The sequence below is a fragment of the Rhipicephalus microplus genome, chromosome X (genome assembly GCF_043290135.1).
Source record: "Rhipicephalus microplus isolate Deutch F79 chromosome X, USDA_Rmic, whole genome shotgun sequence".
Classification (NCBI taxonomy): Eukaryota; Metazoa; Arthropoda; class Arachnida; order Ixodida; family Ixodidae; genus Rhipicephalus; species Rhipicephalus microplus.
In genome coordinates, this window is record NC_134710.1 from 385,045,341 (window position 1) to 385,066,111 (window position 20,771).

At 44.6% G+C, this 20,771-nt stretch overlaps 1 protein-coding gene across 1 annotated transcript in view; it reads left to right on the forward strand.

The window, feature by feature from the left end:
• The first annotated feature begins 270 nt into the window (after positions 1-270).
• Positions 271-20,771, forward strand: part of LOC142775409 (uncharacterized) — a 48,990-nt gene continuing 28,489 nt past the window's right edge. The window contains exons 1-3 of the mRNA XM_075876808.1: positions 271-297; positions 2,883-3,025; positions 19,863-20,234. Coding sequence (XP_075732923.1) covers positions 271-297; positions 2,883-3,025; positions 19,863-20,234 — 542 coding nt within the window. The remainder of the gene's footprint in view (positions 298-2,882; positions 3,026-19,862; positions 20,235-20,771) is intronic.

Genomic DNA, 20,771 nt, shown 5'->3' on the forward strand with positions numbered 1-20,771 from the left:
AGCCTGATTCGGTACTTTGTAGTCTAGACATATTTCTTCAAAGCGCAGGAGAAGTGGTCTTATTGTGTGCGGTCTGTTGTTGTATTGTATTGTGGTACCGGTGTCACAGACAATAGTGTGACATATGTGTCTTGGTTTCGATCTGGTTCTTAAAACATAGGATACAGTAAGTAGCGCTCTTCTTTGTTCTAGGCACGGCTCGTTGCTCTCAGCATATAAGCTCTGGACAGGTGAGCTTCTATACGCTCTAGTCGTCAAGCGCAATCCATGATGATGTATTGGGTCAAGACATTTGAGGTAAGATTTTCTGGCTGAACCCTAAATAACGCTGCGGTAGTCAAGTATGCTGCGCACGATCGAGCCATATATGCGTAAAAGGCAGACTCGATCGGCACTCCAGTGTTTCCACGATAGTATTTTCAGAATGTTGAGTGCTTTGTTTGCTTTCTTTTTTGTGTAATTCATGTGGGAAATGAAGTTTAGTTTCGTGTCAAAGACTAGGCCTAGGAACTGGTGTTCTGACTTGAGTGGCAGTACACTGTTGTTGATTTTAAGAACAGGGTCCGGATACAAGCCGCGCTTTTGTGAGAAAAGTCGGGTAACGGTTTTCTGGGTAAAAAAGCGAAAGCCGTTTTGATCTGCCCATTTGGTCAGTTTGTTGATGGTTAGCTGCAGCTGCATTTCACATGTGGATATGCTTAAGGCTCGGCATGCTATCTGAAGATCGTCAATGTATAATGAGTGCATGATGGAGGGTGGTATTACTTCATTAACTGAATTCATTTTGACTACGAAGAGTGTAGTGCTTAACAGGCAACCCTGCGGCACACCATTCTCTTGGACAAAAACACGTGATAGTGTGGAGCCCAACCGTACCTGAAAGTTTCGGTTTGATAGAAAGTCAGAGAGGCAATTAAGCATTCTTCTGCGTATTCCGAGATTCGCCACGTCTTTCAGTAAACCGCACCTCCACGTAGTGTCGTAGGCCTTCTCCAGGTCAAAAAACACTGCTAGGCAGTGTTACCTAAGTAAGAAGGCCTCACGTACTGTGTGTTCGAGACGAACAAAATGATCGATCGTTGAATGGTCTTTCTTATACCCACACTGATGATCATCTAGTAGGTTGTCTATTTCAAGGGTGTACGTTGGTCTTATGTTTAATATGCTTTCGTATGACATTGCCGTACAGCTTGGAAGCGTTATGCACCTATAGCTACCCGGTGAAGTGGGTGGTTTTTCAGTCTTTAGAAATGGCACTATGGTTGCCATTTTCCATTTTGTGGGCATTTTGCCAGTTTTCCAAATCACGTTAAAGAACTTCAATAATGCTTGTACGGCAGCTTGAGACAGGTGCGCGAGCATTGTGTATTGAATTCTGTCTGGCCTGACTGCTGTCTATTTTCCTGCCGAAAGCACAGTGCTTAAGCACAGTGTCAAGGGAGCATTGTATGGCGCATCTAGGCCACCGGTTACTGGTAGTTTTTGTTTTTAGGTTGTCTGTTTGTATCCGAGGAAGGATGGCGGGTAATTAGCGGAACTGGATAGAGTGTAAAAGTGTTCACCTAAAATGTTAGCCTGCTCCACTAGAGATGTCTGTGTGCCTGGGTCTGTAAGTATGGGTATCTCGTATGAGGAGTAGTCGCCGCTGAATCTTCTAACCTGGTTCCACATTTTCTTGGATTTGGTTGTGCTATTGATTGTAGACATGTACTTCTGTCAGGACGATTTTTCTGCATCTCTACGAATATATCGTGCTTTTGCTTTAGCTTGTTTGAACGCGAGGAGGTTGTCACATGTGGGGTACCTTTATGTGGGGTACCACATAAAGGTACCTTTATGTCACATGTGGGGTACCAAAATGCTTTATTTTGTAGTTTTTCGGCTTTTGCACACTCACTGGTCCACCATGGTTTTAGATTTCTTCCCACTAGTGCTAATGACTGGGGAATAGCTTGCTCTGCCGCAGGCAGTATGCAATTGGTGAACTTGTCATTTATTTCATCTACTGTTAGGTGTTCAGAAAACTGATCCTGTAGATCAGCTCTCTGTGTAAACAAAGGCCAGTTAGCTTTGTGAAGCTTCCAACGCTGTGGTCGAGAGCGTATCGTCCGAAGTGGTGATGTTACTTTTACAATCGATGGTAGATGGCCACTACCGTAAGGATTGTTTATTGTTTCCCATGTAAAATCAGCAAACAGTGAGCTAGAGTACAGTGCCAAATACAAGCAACTCATGGTTCCTGTGCCTGGAGAGCAGTATGTTGGTGATCCAGTGTTTAAAGACACACATTGTTAGTAAGAATGAAATCTTCACTTACCTGCCCTCTACTGTCTGTCTTTACACTACCCCATAGTATGTTGTGCGCATTGAAATCTCCTGCCATTAAAAAGGTTTACGTAGCTGTTCTGCAATCAATTCTAGATCTTTTACAGTAAAATGTGTATGAGGTGGAATGAATATGGAACAAATAGTGATAGTTTTATGTGATAAAATGGTGACTGCAGCCGTTTCAATGAAACTGTTAACTATAACTTCTCTTTTCGCAATACCACTTTGGACAACAATGGTGAGGCAGCCCAACAGCCGGTTGCTTTGCGAGCGGTTGCGACGTATAACAGTGTAACCTTTTAGTATTCGTTTCCTGCAAGCATAACGCTACAGGAGAGAAGCTTGTAAATATGTCCTTAATGCCGCTAAAGTTTTGTGTCACGCCTCTGCAGTTCCAAAGGATGATGTATGCCATTACGTCGAATGATTTGTACAAAATTTAGTAGTTTGAGATAGTTGTGCATAAGCTAAAAAGCGACACTATTCGTGTGCTTCGTCACTTCTTTTTTTGTGGGGCCGAAAATGTGTTTTCGCTCCCTTTTCCTCCTTGGCAGGGAGGAATTATGGGCTGCCTGATCGCCCTGCAAGTTGGAGCAGGGTCTGTCAGGCTTTTAGTGTCCGTGCTCACGTCCATGGACTCAGCACCACCAGGGTGCTCAACAGTGTTGGTGCCCGGCGAGGATGCTGGCCTCCTCAAGTGAGGCTGGCTACTCAGCACCGTTGTTGAGACCTCCTTTGCCTCGACATTAGGTTGGCTGACACCAACACTGGTCGAGGCTTTGCGGCCTCCCTGAAAAAACGCACCTGGTGCCTTTTTTCGCTCTTGTCTGGAAGACAGACCGTGGCCACCAGGTCCTGGAGTTCGACCTGTGTGCCTACAGAGACCGTCGGCGGTGCCTTCCCCCTTCGCACCGCTTCAGCGTAAGTGCCCTTTTGGGCAAGGACCACTCTCTTGCGCGCTTCTGGATACGGTATGTTTTCTTTGGTTTTCAGTGTAAGTATGTCTTTTTCTTTTTGCCATTCTGGGCAGGAGCGTGAGTACGCGGCATGGGGCCCCTTGCAGTTCACACAGTTTAATGGGTTGGTGCACTCGCCATCATCATGTTCCTTCTGACCGCATTTCATGCAGGTTGGACTACCACGACATGAATGAGACCCGTACCCAAACCACTGTCACCAGAAACACCTGTGACGATTAGGTATGTAGGGCCTCACACGTAGGTAAAGGTACGCTACCTTAACTGCAGCAGGAAGCGTCGTGCTGGTGAATGTTAGTATTACATTCCTTGTGCGGGTTTCCTTCTTATCTCTACGAATGATGATTGCTCGTGCGGCAAGTACACCTTGATCTGCTAAAGCATCCTCAATTTCCGCGTCAGTGCACTTGAGCAGTTCATTGTCCAATATTACACCTATCATGTAATTGAGAGATCGGTGAGCTGTTACACGGACTTCATGTTGTCCAATTTTTCCAAGGTGTCTAATTTTGTCACTTTGTTTTTTGTTTTTCACTTCTAAGAGGAGATCTCTTGAATTCATTTTTTTTCACTGTAATTGCTTCCAATGCATTCTTTGATTGCTTTTGCAATCGGGAATGGTGATATGTCCTGAACCTTAGTTTCAGTCAATGACGTTACAACAAAGAATTTTGTGTAATCGCTCTCTTTAGTCAGAAAGTTTCTATTTGCTTCGGTGCGACCCCTTTTACGGGACCGATCATTGTGGAAAGGGGGGGGGGTACTTTTTTCCATAGAAAAGCATGTTCATTCGGTAGCTATGCGGGCCACCCACCATGGAGTCTAACAAGGGGAATGTATAGACATGTTAACCATACATTGCTACTATAACCGTGTGGTCCTGACCAAGGAAGGTCAGTCCTCCAGGGTTAACCCTAGCCGCCAAGAAAGTTGGAAGTAAACGGAAAAGAGAAGACGATAGGACAGGTAAGAAGTAAGTGATAAAGACGAAGATGTAGGGAGAGAGAAATAGGAAAAAGCGACTGCCGATTTCCCCTGGGTGGGTCAGCCCAGGGGTGCCGTCTACGTGAAGCCGGGGCCAATGGGGTGTGTTGCGTCAGCCGGGGGGCCTTAAAGGTCCAATCACCTAGCGTCGGCTGAACCCCCAGAATCCCTTTTTCCGCGGACACGGCAAAGCAACGCACGGCTGGGCGTGGGAGGAGATCGAAACCCCACCGTTAGCTCGGGTCCGTGGTCTTGCTACAGACCAAACGCCTACTTGCGCAGGCGCCCCTGCGGTGTCACTTTGTAAATATAAGAGTAAACATCTTAGGAACAGCCTGAAAACATACGACAGCCACTGATAGAATAATTAATTAGTAAGGCGTCACTTATATTATTTGGTTGTGGCGAATGTCATTGCGATCGCAATGCGTCATTTTATTTTCCACTTTGCAGAGTTCCAAAGGAAACGATGGGGTAAAAATATTACTCTGTTGGTCAGGGCGATGTATCATCCTGGAATTCGAAAGCTACACAGTGTACCAATGAGGAAAGAGATCGGATACCGAACCACGAGTGTGAAATTGTGTGAACGAGCTCATCGACTACCCCTGTTTCTGAAAAGCAGCCCATTACAGACACAGAACATGCTGCTGGTGCTCAAAAGAAAGCAATGTCGTCCGCTAGCGAGGACTCATGCTTCTTTCCTCAGTTTAAATAAAAAAAGACGCTAAAAAGTCACAACATATCCATCGAGTGAGTGATGATGAGTGCGGCGAAGCGTTCATTCGTCTATACAACCTCGTGTCCGTCTATTCGTGCTTGCCTCCATTGGTACGATCGCGTTCGAGAACGCAGACGGTGCGTGGGTAACACCGACGAGACGGGAGCCAAGAAAGCCGAGCGCAAGCGTCTTCGAAGCACACACCACTCTGCTTCGTCCATGCCCTACCAACGACCCACCTCGTATGGCGACTCTTCAGGAGACTGATAGAGGCACTCGTTCTCCGCGCACTCAGGCAAAGCGCGATCAGCAGTCAATCGTTGAGTAGCGGCACTTCAGAGAGTAGCGGCAGAGTAATATAATCTAGGATATGAGACGAGAAATGTTCGTTCATTTATTTTGCCTACTTTTTTCTCGTCTCTTCTTCTTTTGGCTGCGCTCGACTAGTGACAAGATTAGACTAAAAGGAGCTTCGCCCTTAAACCTATTCTGAAAGAAAGCATACTAGAGAAGGAAATTTCAACTGCTGCAGTTTCTTCACCATAGGGTCGTTTAAAGTGCTTTAGTGGAACGGCCACTTCATCTTTTCAGCTTCGGTAGAGTTATTTTCGCTTGTAAATCAATTTATACAGGATACAATTTTACTACGAGCAAACTTGGTTAACTAGGGAAAGACCTTAGCTTAAAGTCTTCCAGGTGTTTTCGATTGAACCGAGATACTTGAGGCGGAGGTCTAATCACTTTTACTTCGAGTAAAATATGTCATAAGGCGAAAATAATTTTTCAAGTTACGGATCCAGACAGTCACTTTTCAACCACAGAGCTAGTTCTACCCGGATGTTTTCCAACCTAAATTAAAAACATTTACTTTCTCTGCAGTGTGCAGTGTACAAGCCATATTAACAGGGCTCTAAATCTTTGCGGGCGAGAAATATTAATTTCTCGGTACTTTAATTCGCATCATATTTCTTGGCTTTCAAAGACAGATTCCTGTGGTAAGCGGCTGTGAAACTGTTCATTAGATAAAAAGTTCCTTTGCAGGAACTCAGTATCTCATAAATCTGCGGGAAGTCTAACCGGCTCTATAATCGATCTCACGTTCTCTAGCAGTAGTATCTCTGTATCTTTTTGGTCGACCATTGATAGTGCGATATTGTTCATCCATTGACATTTACTGCTCAAAAATAAATACATTTGAAAACCTATATACTGAAAAACTACTTGATGTCAACAATTTATTCACTATCCGATGCTTCTAAAGAACAAAAATCAAAGCAAATTTGTGGTGCTTTAGGAACCTGTGGAAAAATGTTCGAAATTTATATTAGAGTCAAAGAAAGACCATTCGTTCAATTCTTTGTGGAACGCTGATTGTTCACGAGATTATAAGAGGATGAAAGGGAAGCAGCCTGGAAAAGCTTACTATAGTCGGGTAAAACTTTAGAAAGCAGCGGCATTTTCTCCTCAAAGGCGGATTCATATGAGCCTCTTCCAAAAGGCGCGCACATCAGGTGACGTCTTGAGCCTGACGGCCGGTGATGATCCTACCGACGAAGAGCATGCTGTCTTCATTGTTTCCAGTTAAACGCGAAAATGACCGATCTTTGGCGGCAGCGTGATATGATAGCTGAGCATGTGCTGCTCGAATGAGCATTTCGAGCTCTCCAAATGTGATCAGGGAACGATAGCGTTTCAATTCAGATATGCCTGAATTGAAATATGTTTCTACGCCACTCTCAAATCGAGCATGTTGTGTGACGCACGTTCCTTATCAAATTGATTTATATGTGGGGTTTAACGTCCCAAAACCAACATATGATTACGGGAGACGCTGTAGTGGAGGGCTCCAGAAATTTCGACCATCTGGGGTTCTTTGACGTGTACCCACATCTGAGCGCACGGGCCTTCAACATTTCCGCCTCCGTCGTAAATGCAGCCGCCGCAGCCGGGATTCAATCTCACGACCTGCGGGTCAGCAGCCGAGTACCTTAGCCACTCGACCATCACGGCGGGAGTTCTTTATCGGAATACGGGTGTTATAAGCAGTCGCATTTACTTAAGCAAGACTATTTATTTATTCACTGAGCGAATCGGCTGCTCCAATTTGGTCATCTGGGAGGGGCCTCTCCTGCCTTCTAAAGTTGTACAGGACTGCACATAACCAGTGTCCGAAAACTGGGAGCGACTATAAATTTCACCGAACTACATCCAAACACACATAACTTAAGCAAAAGATTTGTACGACACTGATAATTATGATTTTCTATCGGAAGCAAAAAATATGAGCGCGCTTTTCAGATGTCTTCGTAGTAGAAAAATTCTTCATGGTCCAAACAAGGATTCATCTGTTTTAACTGAGGAAGAAATCAAACAAATGCTATACAATATAGCGAATGGTCTAAAAACAGATTCTCGTCTCTCCTATCACTTTACACAATGTAAAACACAGAGTGTTGATTTCAGTGAGATTTTATTGACTGAGCAGGCCACGGTTACGAAAGGACTTCCAAATTCTACACCAGGCGGTGACGGAATAACTACAGAATTGTTAAAGCACCCGTCAATGAGGCTACTGATATTGTAATAACTATAATTATCAATTTTATAAAGTTCTCTTAGATTTATTTTAGTTGGAAAACTGCTAAAATATTTCCGGTGTTTAAAACAACTGCGGAAGTAACATCTCTGACAATATTGGTCCCATGGCAATAACTTATAATCTGGTTAAATATAGAAAAAAAATTGTTTATGCTCGTCTCACTATTTATTAGGAGACAAAGAAATTCTGAGCCGCTTCCAAATTGGTTATAGACTCGGATGCTCTATTTGGCATGCCCATGTGCCCTTGGAGAGCCGTACCAAACTAGCGCACCGTCGCAGACAAATAGCAGCCCTGGTAACATTGGATATCTCAAAACCCTTTGATAGCGTTGAACATAAAGTATTGTTGGATCAATTAAATAACTATGACATCCTTAACTACATTGTGACATGGTTTAAGGAGTTTCTAAGAGGAAGGGTGTCTTATTGCTCACTAAAAAGTAATTCCAGATACATATGGTCAGAGTTACAAGGAGTTCTTCAGGGAGCAGTTACTACGCCTGTTCTTTTTATTATATCATTAGGCACCATTCCCAGTCATGATGAAATATACTCATATGTATACGCAGACTACATAGCATTTTTCACTTCAGATACTGATACACATTCTTTATGTACTCGCTTACAATCGTATATGTGTGCCATTGAAAATGATTAAGGGTGATTCATATATCTCTTAATAATAAAAAAAGCGCAATTATACTTTTCCTTTTCGATAACCCAGTTACTAACAGATAAGCTTGCAACCTGCAGAATATACCACAAGAGGACTCGGTAAAGTAGGTAAAGTAGGTAAAGTAGGAGTTATTTATGATAACAAGTTTCTTTGGCATACACACAATGAGTACAGAGCCAAGATACGAGTACTGGCGCTAGAAGTCCTACAAAGGCTATGCAACAGTAGGTCGGGCACGTGGAGAGAAGCATTAGATATGATATAAAAACACTTACGGCCCGTTTTTAAATTTGAATGTGTTTATATTCGGGTGAGTCAGGTTATAAATTGTGTCCTCTGGTACTCCTGGAAAAAGAGGTCGAAAGGTTATGTCTTGGATTACCCAAATTTGTCGCAAATAATGTTCAAGTCTTTGTGTATTTAGAGGCAAGTTTGACCTTTCCTTCATGCAAATTTCATATACTAACGATAGAAACAGTTCTTAAGTTTTATCATCATCATCAGCCTGACTATGCCCTCTGCAGGGCAAAGGCCTTTCCCATGATCCACCAAATAACCCAGTCATGTGCTTTCCGTGGCCACGTTATACCGGCAAACTTTTTAATATCATCGGCCCACCTAATTTTAATATCTCTGTCTTCCTTTCATGCGTTTCCCTTCTCTGGGAATCCAGTCAGTTACCCTTAATGACCTTCGGTTATCCTCCATACGTGCTACGTGTCCGGTCCATGTCCATTTATTTTTCTTCATTTCAACTAGGATACCCTAAACCCCAGTTTGTTCCCGGACCCATTCTGCTCTGTTCTTGTCTCTTAAGGTTACACCTATTATTTTCTTTTCCATCACTGGCCTCGTCGTCCTCAATTTAAGCGGAACCCTCTTTCTAAGCCTCCAGGTTTCTGCTCTGTAGATAAGTACTGACAACATGCAACTGTTATATACGTTCCTCTAGAAGGATAGTGTCAATCTGCCAGTCATGTGTTGAGAGTGCTTACCAAATATGCTCCACCCCATTCTTATTCTTCCATTTTCTTCAATCTCGTTGTTTGGCTCCGCGGTTATTACGTGTGTTAAGTAGACGTATACCTTAACGACATCCACCACCTCTCCAAGTATCGCAGGGTGCTGTTTTTTGCCTAGATTGTTGCACATTACTTTAGTTTTGTGCATAATAATTTACAGGCCTACTTTTCTGCTTTGCGTGTTCAGTTCAGTAATTATGAACTGTAATTCGTCACCTGAATTACTCATCAAAGCTATGTCATCAGTGAATCGCAGGTTACTAAGGTACTCTCATATAACTCTTATCCTTAACTCTTCCCAGTCTAGAGTCTTGCCTTACACCCTTCAATATTGGAACTCTTTCGATTTCTTTATGGAAAACTATGGTGGCTGCGGATCCTCTGTAAATTTCTTCCAATATATTTACGTCAGTTTCTTCGATGCCCTGATTCCATAGTGCCTGCATTACTGCTGATGTCTCGACTGAGTCAAACGCCTTCTCGTAATTTATAAAAGCTATGTATACGGGTTGTTTGTATTCAGCGCATTTCTCTATTACCTGATTGATGGTATGAATATGGTCTGTCTTGGAGTAGCCAGTATGAAATTCTGCTTGGTCCTTTGAAGTCTAATATCATCATTGAACTCTAATATCATCCTAACTCTATTAGGTATTATTTTTGTAAATATTTTGTAGAGAACGAAAAGTAAGCCAATCGGCCTGTAATTTTCAAGCTTTTCACATCTCCTTTCTTATGAATTAGGGTGATGTTGGCGTTCTAACTATTCTTATACCCTCCTAGTGAACAGAGACTTTCTAGATAAGGTGGCTAATTTTTCCAACACAATTTCTCCGCCATATTTCAAGAGGCCCGTTGTTACTTTATTCTTACCAGCGGCTTCGTCTCTTTGCATTCCTTCTGGGGCTTTACTCACTTCGCCTGTCTTACTGGTAGGATGTCAAATTTTCTTGGACCATTATAGTTTCTCCCGATACCATCCTCAATACCATCCTGGTTCTTTTGGCTTCTGTACAGCTCTCTGTAGAACTCCTCCACCAACTGACTAGTCTATCCATACTAGTATGACATTGCCTTCCTTGTTTCTCAATGCGTACATTTGATTTTGGCAATGAACATGTCTGCCTTCGCAGATTTTAGGCTTCTGCCACTTTTTACAGCCTGCTCAGTTCTTTCCATGTTACACCTATTGATGTCGGCCACTTTACGGCTATTGATTAACTTCGAAAGCTCCACTAGCTCTATTTTGTTAGTTGCATTAAATGCTTTCATTGATTGTCGTCTCTTAATAAGAGTTATGTCTCCTGAGATAGTTTGCCAGTTTCTCGTCTAGTGACTGAACCTTCAACTTCATTGGCACACTCTTTGAGGGTGCTAATATTATTTATTACTGCTCATTGTGTCAACGCTAAGGTCAGTTATCTCATGTAGTGCCTCGAATCGATTCTGAAGGAAAACTCGGAATTCCTGTAATATATCTCTCACCACCAGTTCGCTAATTGGCTTCTTGCGTAGCAGTTTTTGTCTTTGTTTAACTCTAGGTGTATTGAGGTCTTACTATTCTATGGTCACTGCATCTAATCTTGCCAACTACTTCTACATCCTGTACAATGTCTGAGTGTGCGCACATAATGAAGCCAATTTCTTTTTTAGTTTCATCATTCGGACTTCGCCACTTCCACTTACAGTTAGCCCGTTTTCTGAAGAAGGTATTCGTAATCCGTAAGATATTACGTTCTGCGAACTCTCCTAATAACTCCCCTCTGGCATTTCTAGAACCGATGATATATTCTCCCACTGCATGGTCTCCAGCCTGTTTCTTGCCTACATTGGCATTAAAGTCATCCATAAGAAAAGTACACTGTGTCTTTATTAATGGCTGTCTTTACGTCTTCATAAAAGCATTCAACCAAATGATTAATACGGCTCGATGTAGGCGCGTAGGCCAGTACCGCCTTCATTTTGTACCTTTCCTTAAACGTAATTATGATACTTGCCACGTTCTCACTGGTGCTATAGTATTCTTCAATGTTGCCAGCGATACTCTTGTTTATGAGAAACCCCACTCCTAGTTATTTTGTCAACTAATCCATGGTAGCATAGGACTTCTCCATTCTTCAGCACTGTATAAGCCTCACTTGTCCACCGAATTTCGCTGAGCCCCATTACATTCTATTTACCACCCTCTAATTCCTCGCATAGCACAGCTAGACTAGCCTCACTAGATAGCGTTGTAGTGTTGAAATTAGCCATGTTCAGATTCTAATGGCAGTCTGTTCATACCTAGGGATTCTTAGCACCCTCCTCAGCAGCACAGGTCTGACGCCGCCTTCTAACAGCGTTGGCGACGCCGCCTTGGGTGTGTTACTGTACTTGTTATGTTGTGTGTTATCTAGTTTTGTGAAAAGTTGTTTTAGCATGTTATTCCTAACTGATGGTATAGTAATTCGATATCGTAGTTCTAAAGTAGTTAAATATATGTGTGTTGTTTTGGTTTGTTCTACTGGGTTCGTTCACTCTAAGAGCGTGGCACTCTCTCCACATCGAGACCCCACACTGGCTGCCCAAAGGGAGTTCTTGAAGCATCGGACGTCAGTTTTCATGGTTCGGAACAGCCATTTTTGTTTAGTTTGAGAAGAGTAGGCCAAGGGTGCTTAGGGGGACTTCCATTGCTAGCGTGAGTAGTGCGCTTTGTTGATAGCGAAGAGATCGCTTGTGACGTGTTTGAACTTGTCGGCACGTTGAGTTTTTCTCTGCTCGCAAGTGGTTTTTTGTGGTTGGTTTTAACGAACGTTGCTCAGTTGGGGCGAGAGCCATGTGGTCTGCATCCTGGGGTGAGCAGGGCTTAGAACACGTGGATTGTAGGCTAAGCCCGAAGCGAGTGAGTGCGGAGGCCTGGTAGGTGGTCCGATTTTCTGTGAATAGCTTCTTCTACCTCTTCGGTCTCAGGGAGCCGAGTGCCGTTGCTATCTTGTCTTGCGGCTGGACGGCGGAGCGTCGTGACACAGTCCGGGACGGTAGGCACCGACCGCTCGGTAAGCTGCTGTGTGCGGCGAGCGAGTAAGATCACCTTACAGAGTCGACGTCGCCTTGCGGCTGCCCATTTTGCGCCTAGGCTGGGTGCTGGGTGGATGCCGGTTGTTGTCAAGCGGCTAATTAGGCCTAAGGCTCGGCGCAGCCGCCTCTCACGCGTGGCACAACTAGGTGGGTCGTGGCGTTTAGGTGTTGCATTCTGCTTCCCTCACTTTTTTTGTTATCTTGCGATGCACAAGTTAGAAAAAGTGACATTTATTTATTTCACCAAAATTACCTAATCGACGCATTAGAAGCAATTCAAAATCGCGCTGCCAGATTCATCACAATACAGTTCTCGCTTAAGTATTACCAGTATCGAACTATCCCTCAACCTCCCGCCTCTAGAAATTCGCCGTAAAGCCACTCGGCTCGGCCTTCTGCACAAACTATACCATAATTTCCCGTCGCAACGCAATACCGTTCTTCTACCTCCCGCCCGGTCATCGCATCGCCTCTTTAACTCCCTATGTTTACAGCGCTTACGTGGTTAAACTAACGCTTTCAATAAATCATTTTTACCTACTGCCATTGAAAACTGGAATAACCTGCCTGAATCCATAGGGCACGAAGAAAACCCCTTAAAATTAAATTAGTCGCTTCTTGACCAATTTTTCAGTTGCGCCACTGCAGTCGCAAAGCTGCTGGAACCCATCAGCCATGCTCAATTTTAGTTTTTTTGTTTTTTCATTGCACTGGCCTTCTGCCGCCATATACAAACGAGTGCATTCCTCTGGGTCTGTGGCACCATGGCCACCACGGAATACTTGGCTTGGAGATGGCGGGGCGCAGCAGCTGAAGCAAAGCGTCGAATTTACGTGGTGGCATTCGTAAGAAGCTAACAACTGTCAAAATAAAAAGAAAATAAATTGTGCAATATGTTTCCTCCATATTCAGAATAGTTTTTTGTCTTGAACTTGACTTGTCACCGCATTCAATGCAGCGCATTCGAGACGCGTTTGTGCCGCATTGCAGGCTGCGGCAAGACAAAATATATTCAAGAGGGTTTCTCAATACGCACGACACTCGGAAATACTACTCATCGTCTCAGCGCAGCTCAGAAGGTGGGCGGCTTGCATGGCCGGCCAACTGTCGTGATCGAAGGTACAGTCACACCCACCACCAGCTTTTTTTTCTTTGGAGGCATCTGTGCTGCCAGCGCTGACACCATGGTACAGCCCTCCAGCACCATGACAATCTCTTGTTCTTCGCTTGAATTGAACTCTTTGACGCTCTTGGGAAGGCTGTGCGAGAACGAACGAAAACAATAAATGTGGCGCGCTCAGTTTGCTCTGCTCACTCTACTGGTGGCGATCAGCTGATCAGGGCCGGTCTCCAGAGTTTTCGCTGATAACGAGATCCGGACATGACCCTCTAGTTTTTCGACTTCCGGTCACTCGCATGCAGCCTCTGTCGATGTGAACATCAGTCGCTTTTTGGTCACCAGTCGTGAATAGTCGCAGGACCACTGCTAGTCGCCAGTGTGCACCAGCCTTTATAGACAACACCTTCAATCGATTATGCAACCCTAAGTACTATTCGCCAACGAACCTAAAGGCAGGCTACTGCCCTATTAAAATCGACTATAGAAACTGAGAAAATACTGCTTTTATAACATCAGACGGCCAGTTCTATTTCAAGGCCACGTTTTTCGGTCATTGCTCAGCCCCCGCTACATTCTAACGCCTTATGGATACAGTACTGCCCAGCTTAAAGTGGCAGACTTGCCTTGAGTACCTGGATGACGCAGTCGTGTTTTCATTGTTGAAAATATAACAAATGCGCTAGCCAGCAAGGCAAACAAACAAAGTGAATCGTGTTTGGTGACGGCAACGATGGCTTCCGCCTAAATTCTGCCGCGCCAGTTACGTCGTAGCCGCCACATATGTTTGGTGCTGAAACCCTGGTCACTGCTGCTGGCTGACCTCGCTGCCAATGCCAATTCTCACATCCACAAGCCGTCAAGTTCCATCAAACTTCTAAGAGCACCTCTGGCGCCTTAACACTTTATTGCAAGCAATTAGAACCTCCGGAGTCACCCTGAACCCAGGAAAGTGTCGCTTTCCATACGACAAACTCTTATTCTCACACGTAGTCTGCAAGTACGCAGTTCACCCCAACCGTCGAAAAATCGCTTTATCCCTGCCTTTTTGCCGCTCATCGACAAGAAGGCTATGCGTGGATTTTTTGGCCTGTGCGCCTATTGCAGGTGGCTTTTCAAAAACATTGCCCACATTGCCAAGCCACACATTAGCCTTACTAAGACCGACGTGAAGTACAAGTGGAAAACACCACAAGAGGAAGAATTCTAGAAACTAAAACCACACCCGCAGGCGGCTACTTGCGACACCTGCCACTTGCACATTTCAACAAATTCGCAGCACAGAAATACACACTTACTCAATCAGTGTAGGACTCAAAGCCATTCTTGAACAAATGACTTGCGAACTGGAAATGATCATATGTTATGCTAGCTGGTTGCTATCAAAGGCAGAGGCCAACCGTTCCACAACAGAAATGAAGCGCCTTGTCATCATGTGCGTTACATCGAAATTCCGCCCCTACCTTTGTATACGGCAGGCCATTCAAAGTTGTGAGCAACCACTACGCTTGAGACTTCAAGCATTCGACTCTACCTTCGCTCACAAGACTGGACAAAAACAGTTCGATGCAGAATGCCTGTCTCGCGCCCCTGTCTTACCACCGGCGCAGGAAGACCCACATAATGACTGATTCTTGGGACCATAACTGCCAACAACTTCGTAGAGTGGCAGTGAGCTGACCTGTAACTAAATATCCTTGTAGAATGCTTTCAATGTAAAAGCCCCACTGTTGAAAAAGTATCTAAAAGAGGACTGGCAGCGTTCTTCCTGCAAAACTGGTGGCCAAATGGCTTGACACCTGTGTGTTTTCCGCATGCTCGCAAGAATACAGAAACGCTAATACTGGCCATGTCTGGCCACCGACATGACTCCTTACGTGAAGACATGAAGAGACTGTCAGCGGCGGAAGACACCGTCAGCAGGACCAGAAGGCTTGCGTCAGCCGATTGAACCACCTCACCAGCCGTTCCAGAAAATCAGTATGGACCTACTGCGACCGTTGCCTACGTCGACTTTTTGGAATAAATTAATCGGTAACGCCATTGACAACCTCAACCGCTTTGCTGAATCAAGGAACTACCTAAAGTCAGTGCAGCCAAAGTAGCAAAGTTTTTTGTTGAAAACGTTGTTCTGCGTCATGGCGCCCCACAGGTCCTAATCATTAACAGAGGTATGGCCTTCACGGTGGATTTAACTCGGGCGATATTGAAATACATCCAAACAAGCCACCACTGGACCATTCGTACCTCTCAAAAACCATGACCATACCAAGCGCCTAAACAAGGACATCGCCAACATGCTGGCCATGTATATCGACGTCGTGTATGAGACATTGGATGTCATCCTTCTGTTTGTGAGCTTCGCAATTAGGTCTACGGACAGATTCACTAACAACACTCGACGCCTTGTTAGAATACGTCATCGATGAAAAAAAAACATTGACATCACAGCCTACCTACTGCGCGTCGAAAATTCCGACAACTCACTCGTCTGTGCATCCAGTCTTATCAAAATACCGACAGCTGTCGCTTCAACCCTTGATAACGCATCGTGGAGTACCAGCCTAGAGAGCGCGCGTGGCTCTGGGCAGCGATACGGCAATGTGGATTTAGTGAAAAGCTACTATACTTCGGGTGAGACAATATGGTCGTTCAGACGCTATGGACTAGGAGGATATACTAGGACGTTATCTCGGATGGCATTGCGAACTCTCAGCGGTGCCGTGAGCGAACCGATTTCATGCATGTCGCCAGCCTCAAGCCGTTTCACGCACGCTAGAAACTCTAATGACTGTACGCTTTGCTTTATCATGTTTCTTACTTTTGTGTTTTTTAATTTACTTTTTTTGTTGTTTTATTTCTTGGGCGCATCATTTCCCGTTTCATTTTTTAAGCACCAGGACGACGCTTTTTCGGAGGACGCATATCCATTAATGTTATTTCGGACCCGCTGCAATATATAGTGGCTAAAGTACTCAGCTGCTGACCCGCAGGTCACGGGATTGAATCCTGGCTGCGGCGAATCCATTTTCGATGCAGGCAAAATTGCTGTTGGCCCGTGTGCTCAGATTCGGGTGCACGCGTTAGATATATCCGGAGCCCTCACTACTGAATGCAGGAACAGCGCAACCTAGAAGTAGTTACTTCGTAACTACTTCTAAGTTGCTCTGTTCCTGCATTCAGTTATGTCCTACCAACTTGCCCAAGCTTCCACGCTTCATAACCCTCCACTACGTCGTCTCTCATAATCATATGGTGGTTTTGGGACGTTAAATTCCACGCATCAATCAATAATTGTTATTTTGATGGGCTTGGTTCAATCCCACAAAGTCTGTGAGCGACACTCTACGCAGACTACGTCCCAGTGCTCAAGAACCATCATATTTATTGTTGTTTGTTTTGTTGAAATTACGCACAATCCACGATTTTTCAAGATTATTCTAGAGCTTCCGTGACCCCCAACGATAACCTTGCAGAGTTCGACGCATGATATAAAAAAAAAACGGCACACCCCAACAAATATCCGTTGATCAAGGGCCGACGATCGTTTCGCCGCTTTCAGGGCCAGGTGTATCGCAGTGTGTATGGCTCGTTCAGTTCGGCCAAATGAAGTGTTTCATTTTGGTTTACAGTGCTCGCTTCGTCCACGTGACAACCCGTGGCAATAATAAATATCTAAAATATCTTACAAATTCATGCAAATATTGGTGAATTCCAGCGAGTGGGTATAAGCCACTTTAGAGGTATCCTCATTATCAGACATGACGTATAATTTGCAGGGAAGATCACCGGTGGCGTTCGGGTACTCCTTCTTCTGAGAAGCAACTTTCGCAGTAAGCCAAGCGTAGTCTCGAGCGGATCAGCTGCGACTCACCAACCACAACGTGGTCACTAGTGACAGTTTCGTGTTACCATCTAGGACATCGACGGAGGCGCCCTTGTCGAAACGCATCACTCTCATGGACAGAAAGCTTCAAGGTAAGAAAGGTGAGCAGTTGGTACGTTTGGTGGGAGTTGACTAGTTCGGTGGTACTTGCCGTTCTTATTCAGTCTCGAAGCATGCATTTATAGAGAAGTTACAGGTTCAGGCTCAATGGTTTACCGGACTTGTTTCATGCGACAAATTTTCTAAAAGGACACAAAAGAGCGAAGCGGTTTGGCTCGTATTAGTGTAATATATGTTTACAAGACCAAAACGAGAACTCTTCCTATGTGAAAATACCTAGTTAGCAAAAAAACGCGAATTATTTGCCTGTAGTAAAGTTACCTGCAACCTATTGCAACTTTTCGCTGTGATTTCCTAGACTTTTTCTTCGTCCACTACAGCCTGCATAGCCTTCATATAAGTAATAATGGCGTACGTTTTCATTCGGGAGGGTCAGAGACTATTATTCCAAGTCTAATGGAGTTAAGCGAACTCATTGTTCCCAAAATGTGAAGAAATACGATGCGGCACTTTCAAAAATTGTCACTTGAATGTTCATGTTCTGTTTTTTTCACTTATCTGTGGCGTCAGAATACATGAGCGACAGTACCGTTTTTAGAGAATAACTAATCATCTAAGCTGAGTCGTTATTTCGCTTTTGGTATAGTTTTAAGGGCGATGGCCTTTGCCCTCTCATCATTGGCAACAGAAATTCGGAGCCTGAGCATTTATTTTTGGCCAAGTGATATACGTACGGCTTCTTGGTGGACACGCCTAAACGTGTGCTGCGACACTTTTTGACCAGAGCCATAAAGCGCTGCTGATCGGTAGTCATGGCACCCGAGAACATGCGAGCCAAATAATATAGTGCTGCATGCAGCCTAGAATATACAATCACCTAAAGGTTGTTTTCTATTCTCTTGAGAAATGATACTATATACTAGAAATATTTGCACCATATAGGCACATGTACTTTTGCCATTGGCTGATTTGAACATGGCGAACTCGGGAGACACTTATTTGCGTTCTTTTGTACAGGTGAGTAGGTTTCGTGCGCCATTTGGGCTTGAGAAACACGGCGCACGTTTCGATCTACTTGCCGTTCTTCCCGTGACCTTCCAATCTGTTGCTATCGCGTTGACTTATTGGCCTTTGTGGCAACGCTGTGATCTTTTGTTATTAGGCGCTCGCCAAAACGTAGGCTGTGAATCACAATGCCAGTTTTGTCAGGTGCAATACCTTCATAATATACGTCGAGTTTTACTTGCCAAAAAAATTAACGCGCTTATAATTAAAAGCTGCGTTTTAGTGGAAGGCTTAGGAAACTTAGAACATCTAGTGAGATAAAAAATATTCGCATACTGAAGTTGTTTGAGGGCATATTTTGTTGCACTATTACCATTTCCAGTCAAATCTGCATGCTCAGCACGGAATGTTGTTTCATTGTGCTGCTTTCATTGCAACACACACACACACACACACACACACACACACACACACACACACACACACACACACACACACACACACACACACACACACACACACACACACACACACACACACACACACACACACACACACACACACACACACACACACACACACACACACACACACACACACACACACACACACACACACACACACACACACACACACACACACACACACACACACACACACACACACACACACACACACACACACACACACACACACACACACACACACACACACACACACACACACACACACACACACACACACACACACACACACACACACACACACACACACACACACACTTGCGCGCGCACACACGCGAACCAATGTCTCCTCTAGAAAGATGCCTGCGACATGAGCCGAAGAGCTGATTCCCGCTCTCTTCATTTTTTCTTTTGAGCTCCTCAAATGAGGTACCAACGGCTGCAAGTGGTCGTTGTGATTGGTGCTCTAAATTTCTATGCATCCAAGATTAAAGTAACGCGTACAAAAGTTCCGGGGGTAGCATCAGTCGTAGGTGCTATACCATGAATTGTAATGGTGTCACTTCCCATGCTAGCGAAAGCAGTTTGGCATGATAGCGCTTCTGGTGGAGGCTTCACCGACATATGAGGAACCTGTCGCCCCAATTGAAAAACGAGTGCCTTTGCAGCCATCTACTAGAGTAGGCATTCGACACACAGACCATATTTAATCATACGTTTGTCTCATGTTAGAATTAGGGTGTGATCATTACGCCTAGCTGACAGGTTTGATGCTTTTTTGAAAAACGAACGAACGAGAGAGAGGGCTTCATGTCCTTTCTTTCTGGCACGTCTACTCGGTACTGCACTTATGTCGAAGCTTTTGTGACGCTGTTCCTTTTGCCAGTCTTGTTTTTCACTGTGTTATCTTCACAGTAGCAGAATTCAAAGGCCGTGTAATGCATTTTCTCTCAAAACTCTTCAGGGTGTGCCAAATGTGCCTTGTCATCTTGTACCATGTCGCAGTAGCTGCCAAAAAGAAGGAGCAGCCACCCTTTTTGTCTCTCGCTATTCCAGAGGCTTTCGAAAGCAGTGTGCCGGAGACAGACACCATGTCCGGCGTCTCACTGACCCTTGGCGCCGTGTCCTCATTCAGCTCTACGCAGAGCTGCCACTCGGAGACCCACGCCTCTGAGTGCAGTAGTCTGGCGCCCTACTGGATACCGGACGACATAAAACACTACTTCCGCCACCGACATTCGGAAGAGGACGACAGCAGCGAGAAGACAGATGTGGCGCTGCGCCAAATCGGTCTCGAAAGAGAACTGCCGGCTATAGACGACAGCATCTGGTCGAGGTTAGTATTCTCTCAGAAAAACAACGAATGTAATTATCGAGAACGAAGGCGTACTCACCAAGCGATAAAATCATTCAGAGAACTTTTTCTCACCTCCACGATTATTGAGTGCCAATTGACTATTCAACGGAAAAAGGTTGGCCCGTTGGTGCGCGTAAAACTTGTGCATCCTAGCAATCACAACAGAACAAATAAAAGAGAGGCGCGTAAAGAGGATGGCCACTGGATATACTTGAACATTTATTACATGATGCGATGATTCGCTGGTTCGGCGCACGTGTGTACCAAATATTCATTGTTTAATGTCAATAGATTTTCAGTTCATGTGCTCGTTTTTAGTGCCTGTATTGCAGGAAAGAGCGATTTTCAAAGCTGGGCTCACGTATGCGCCTTAGAGGGTGCAACTTCAAGACAACACAGCGTAAGAGGGCAACAAAGCTCTGCTTTTTCTTTATTGACGATCCATGAAAATAGTAGTACGAGATGTAGATCAACAACATGCACTACAAAGCGAGACCTTCGTGCGAAAAACGAGGA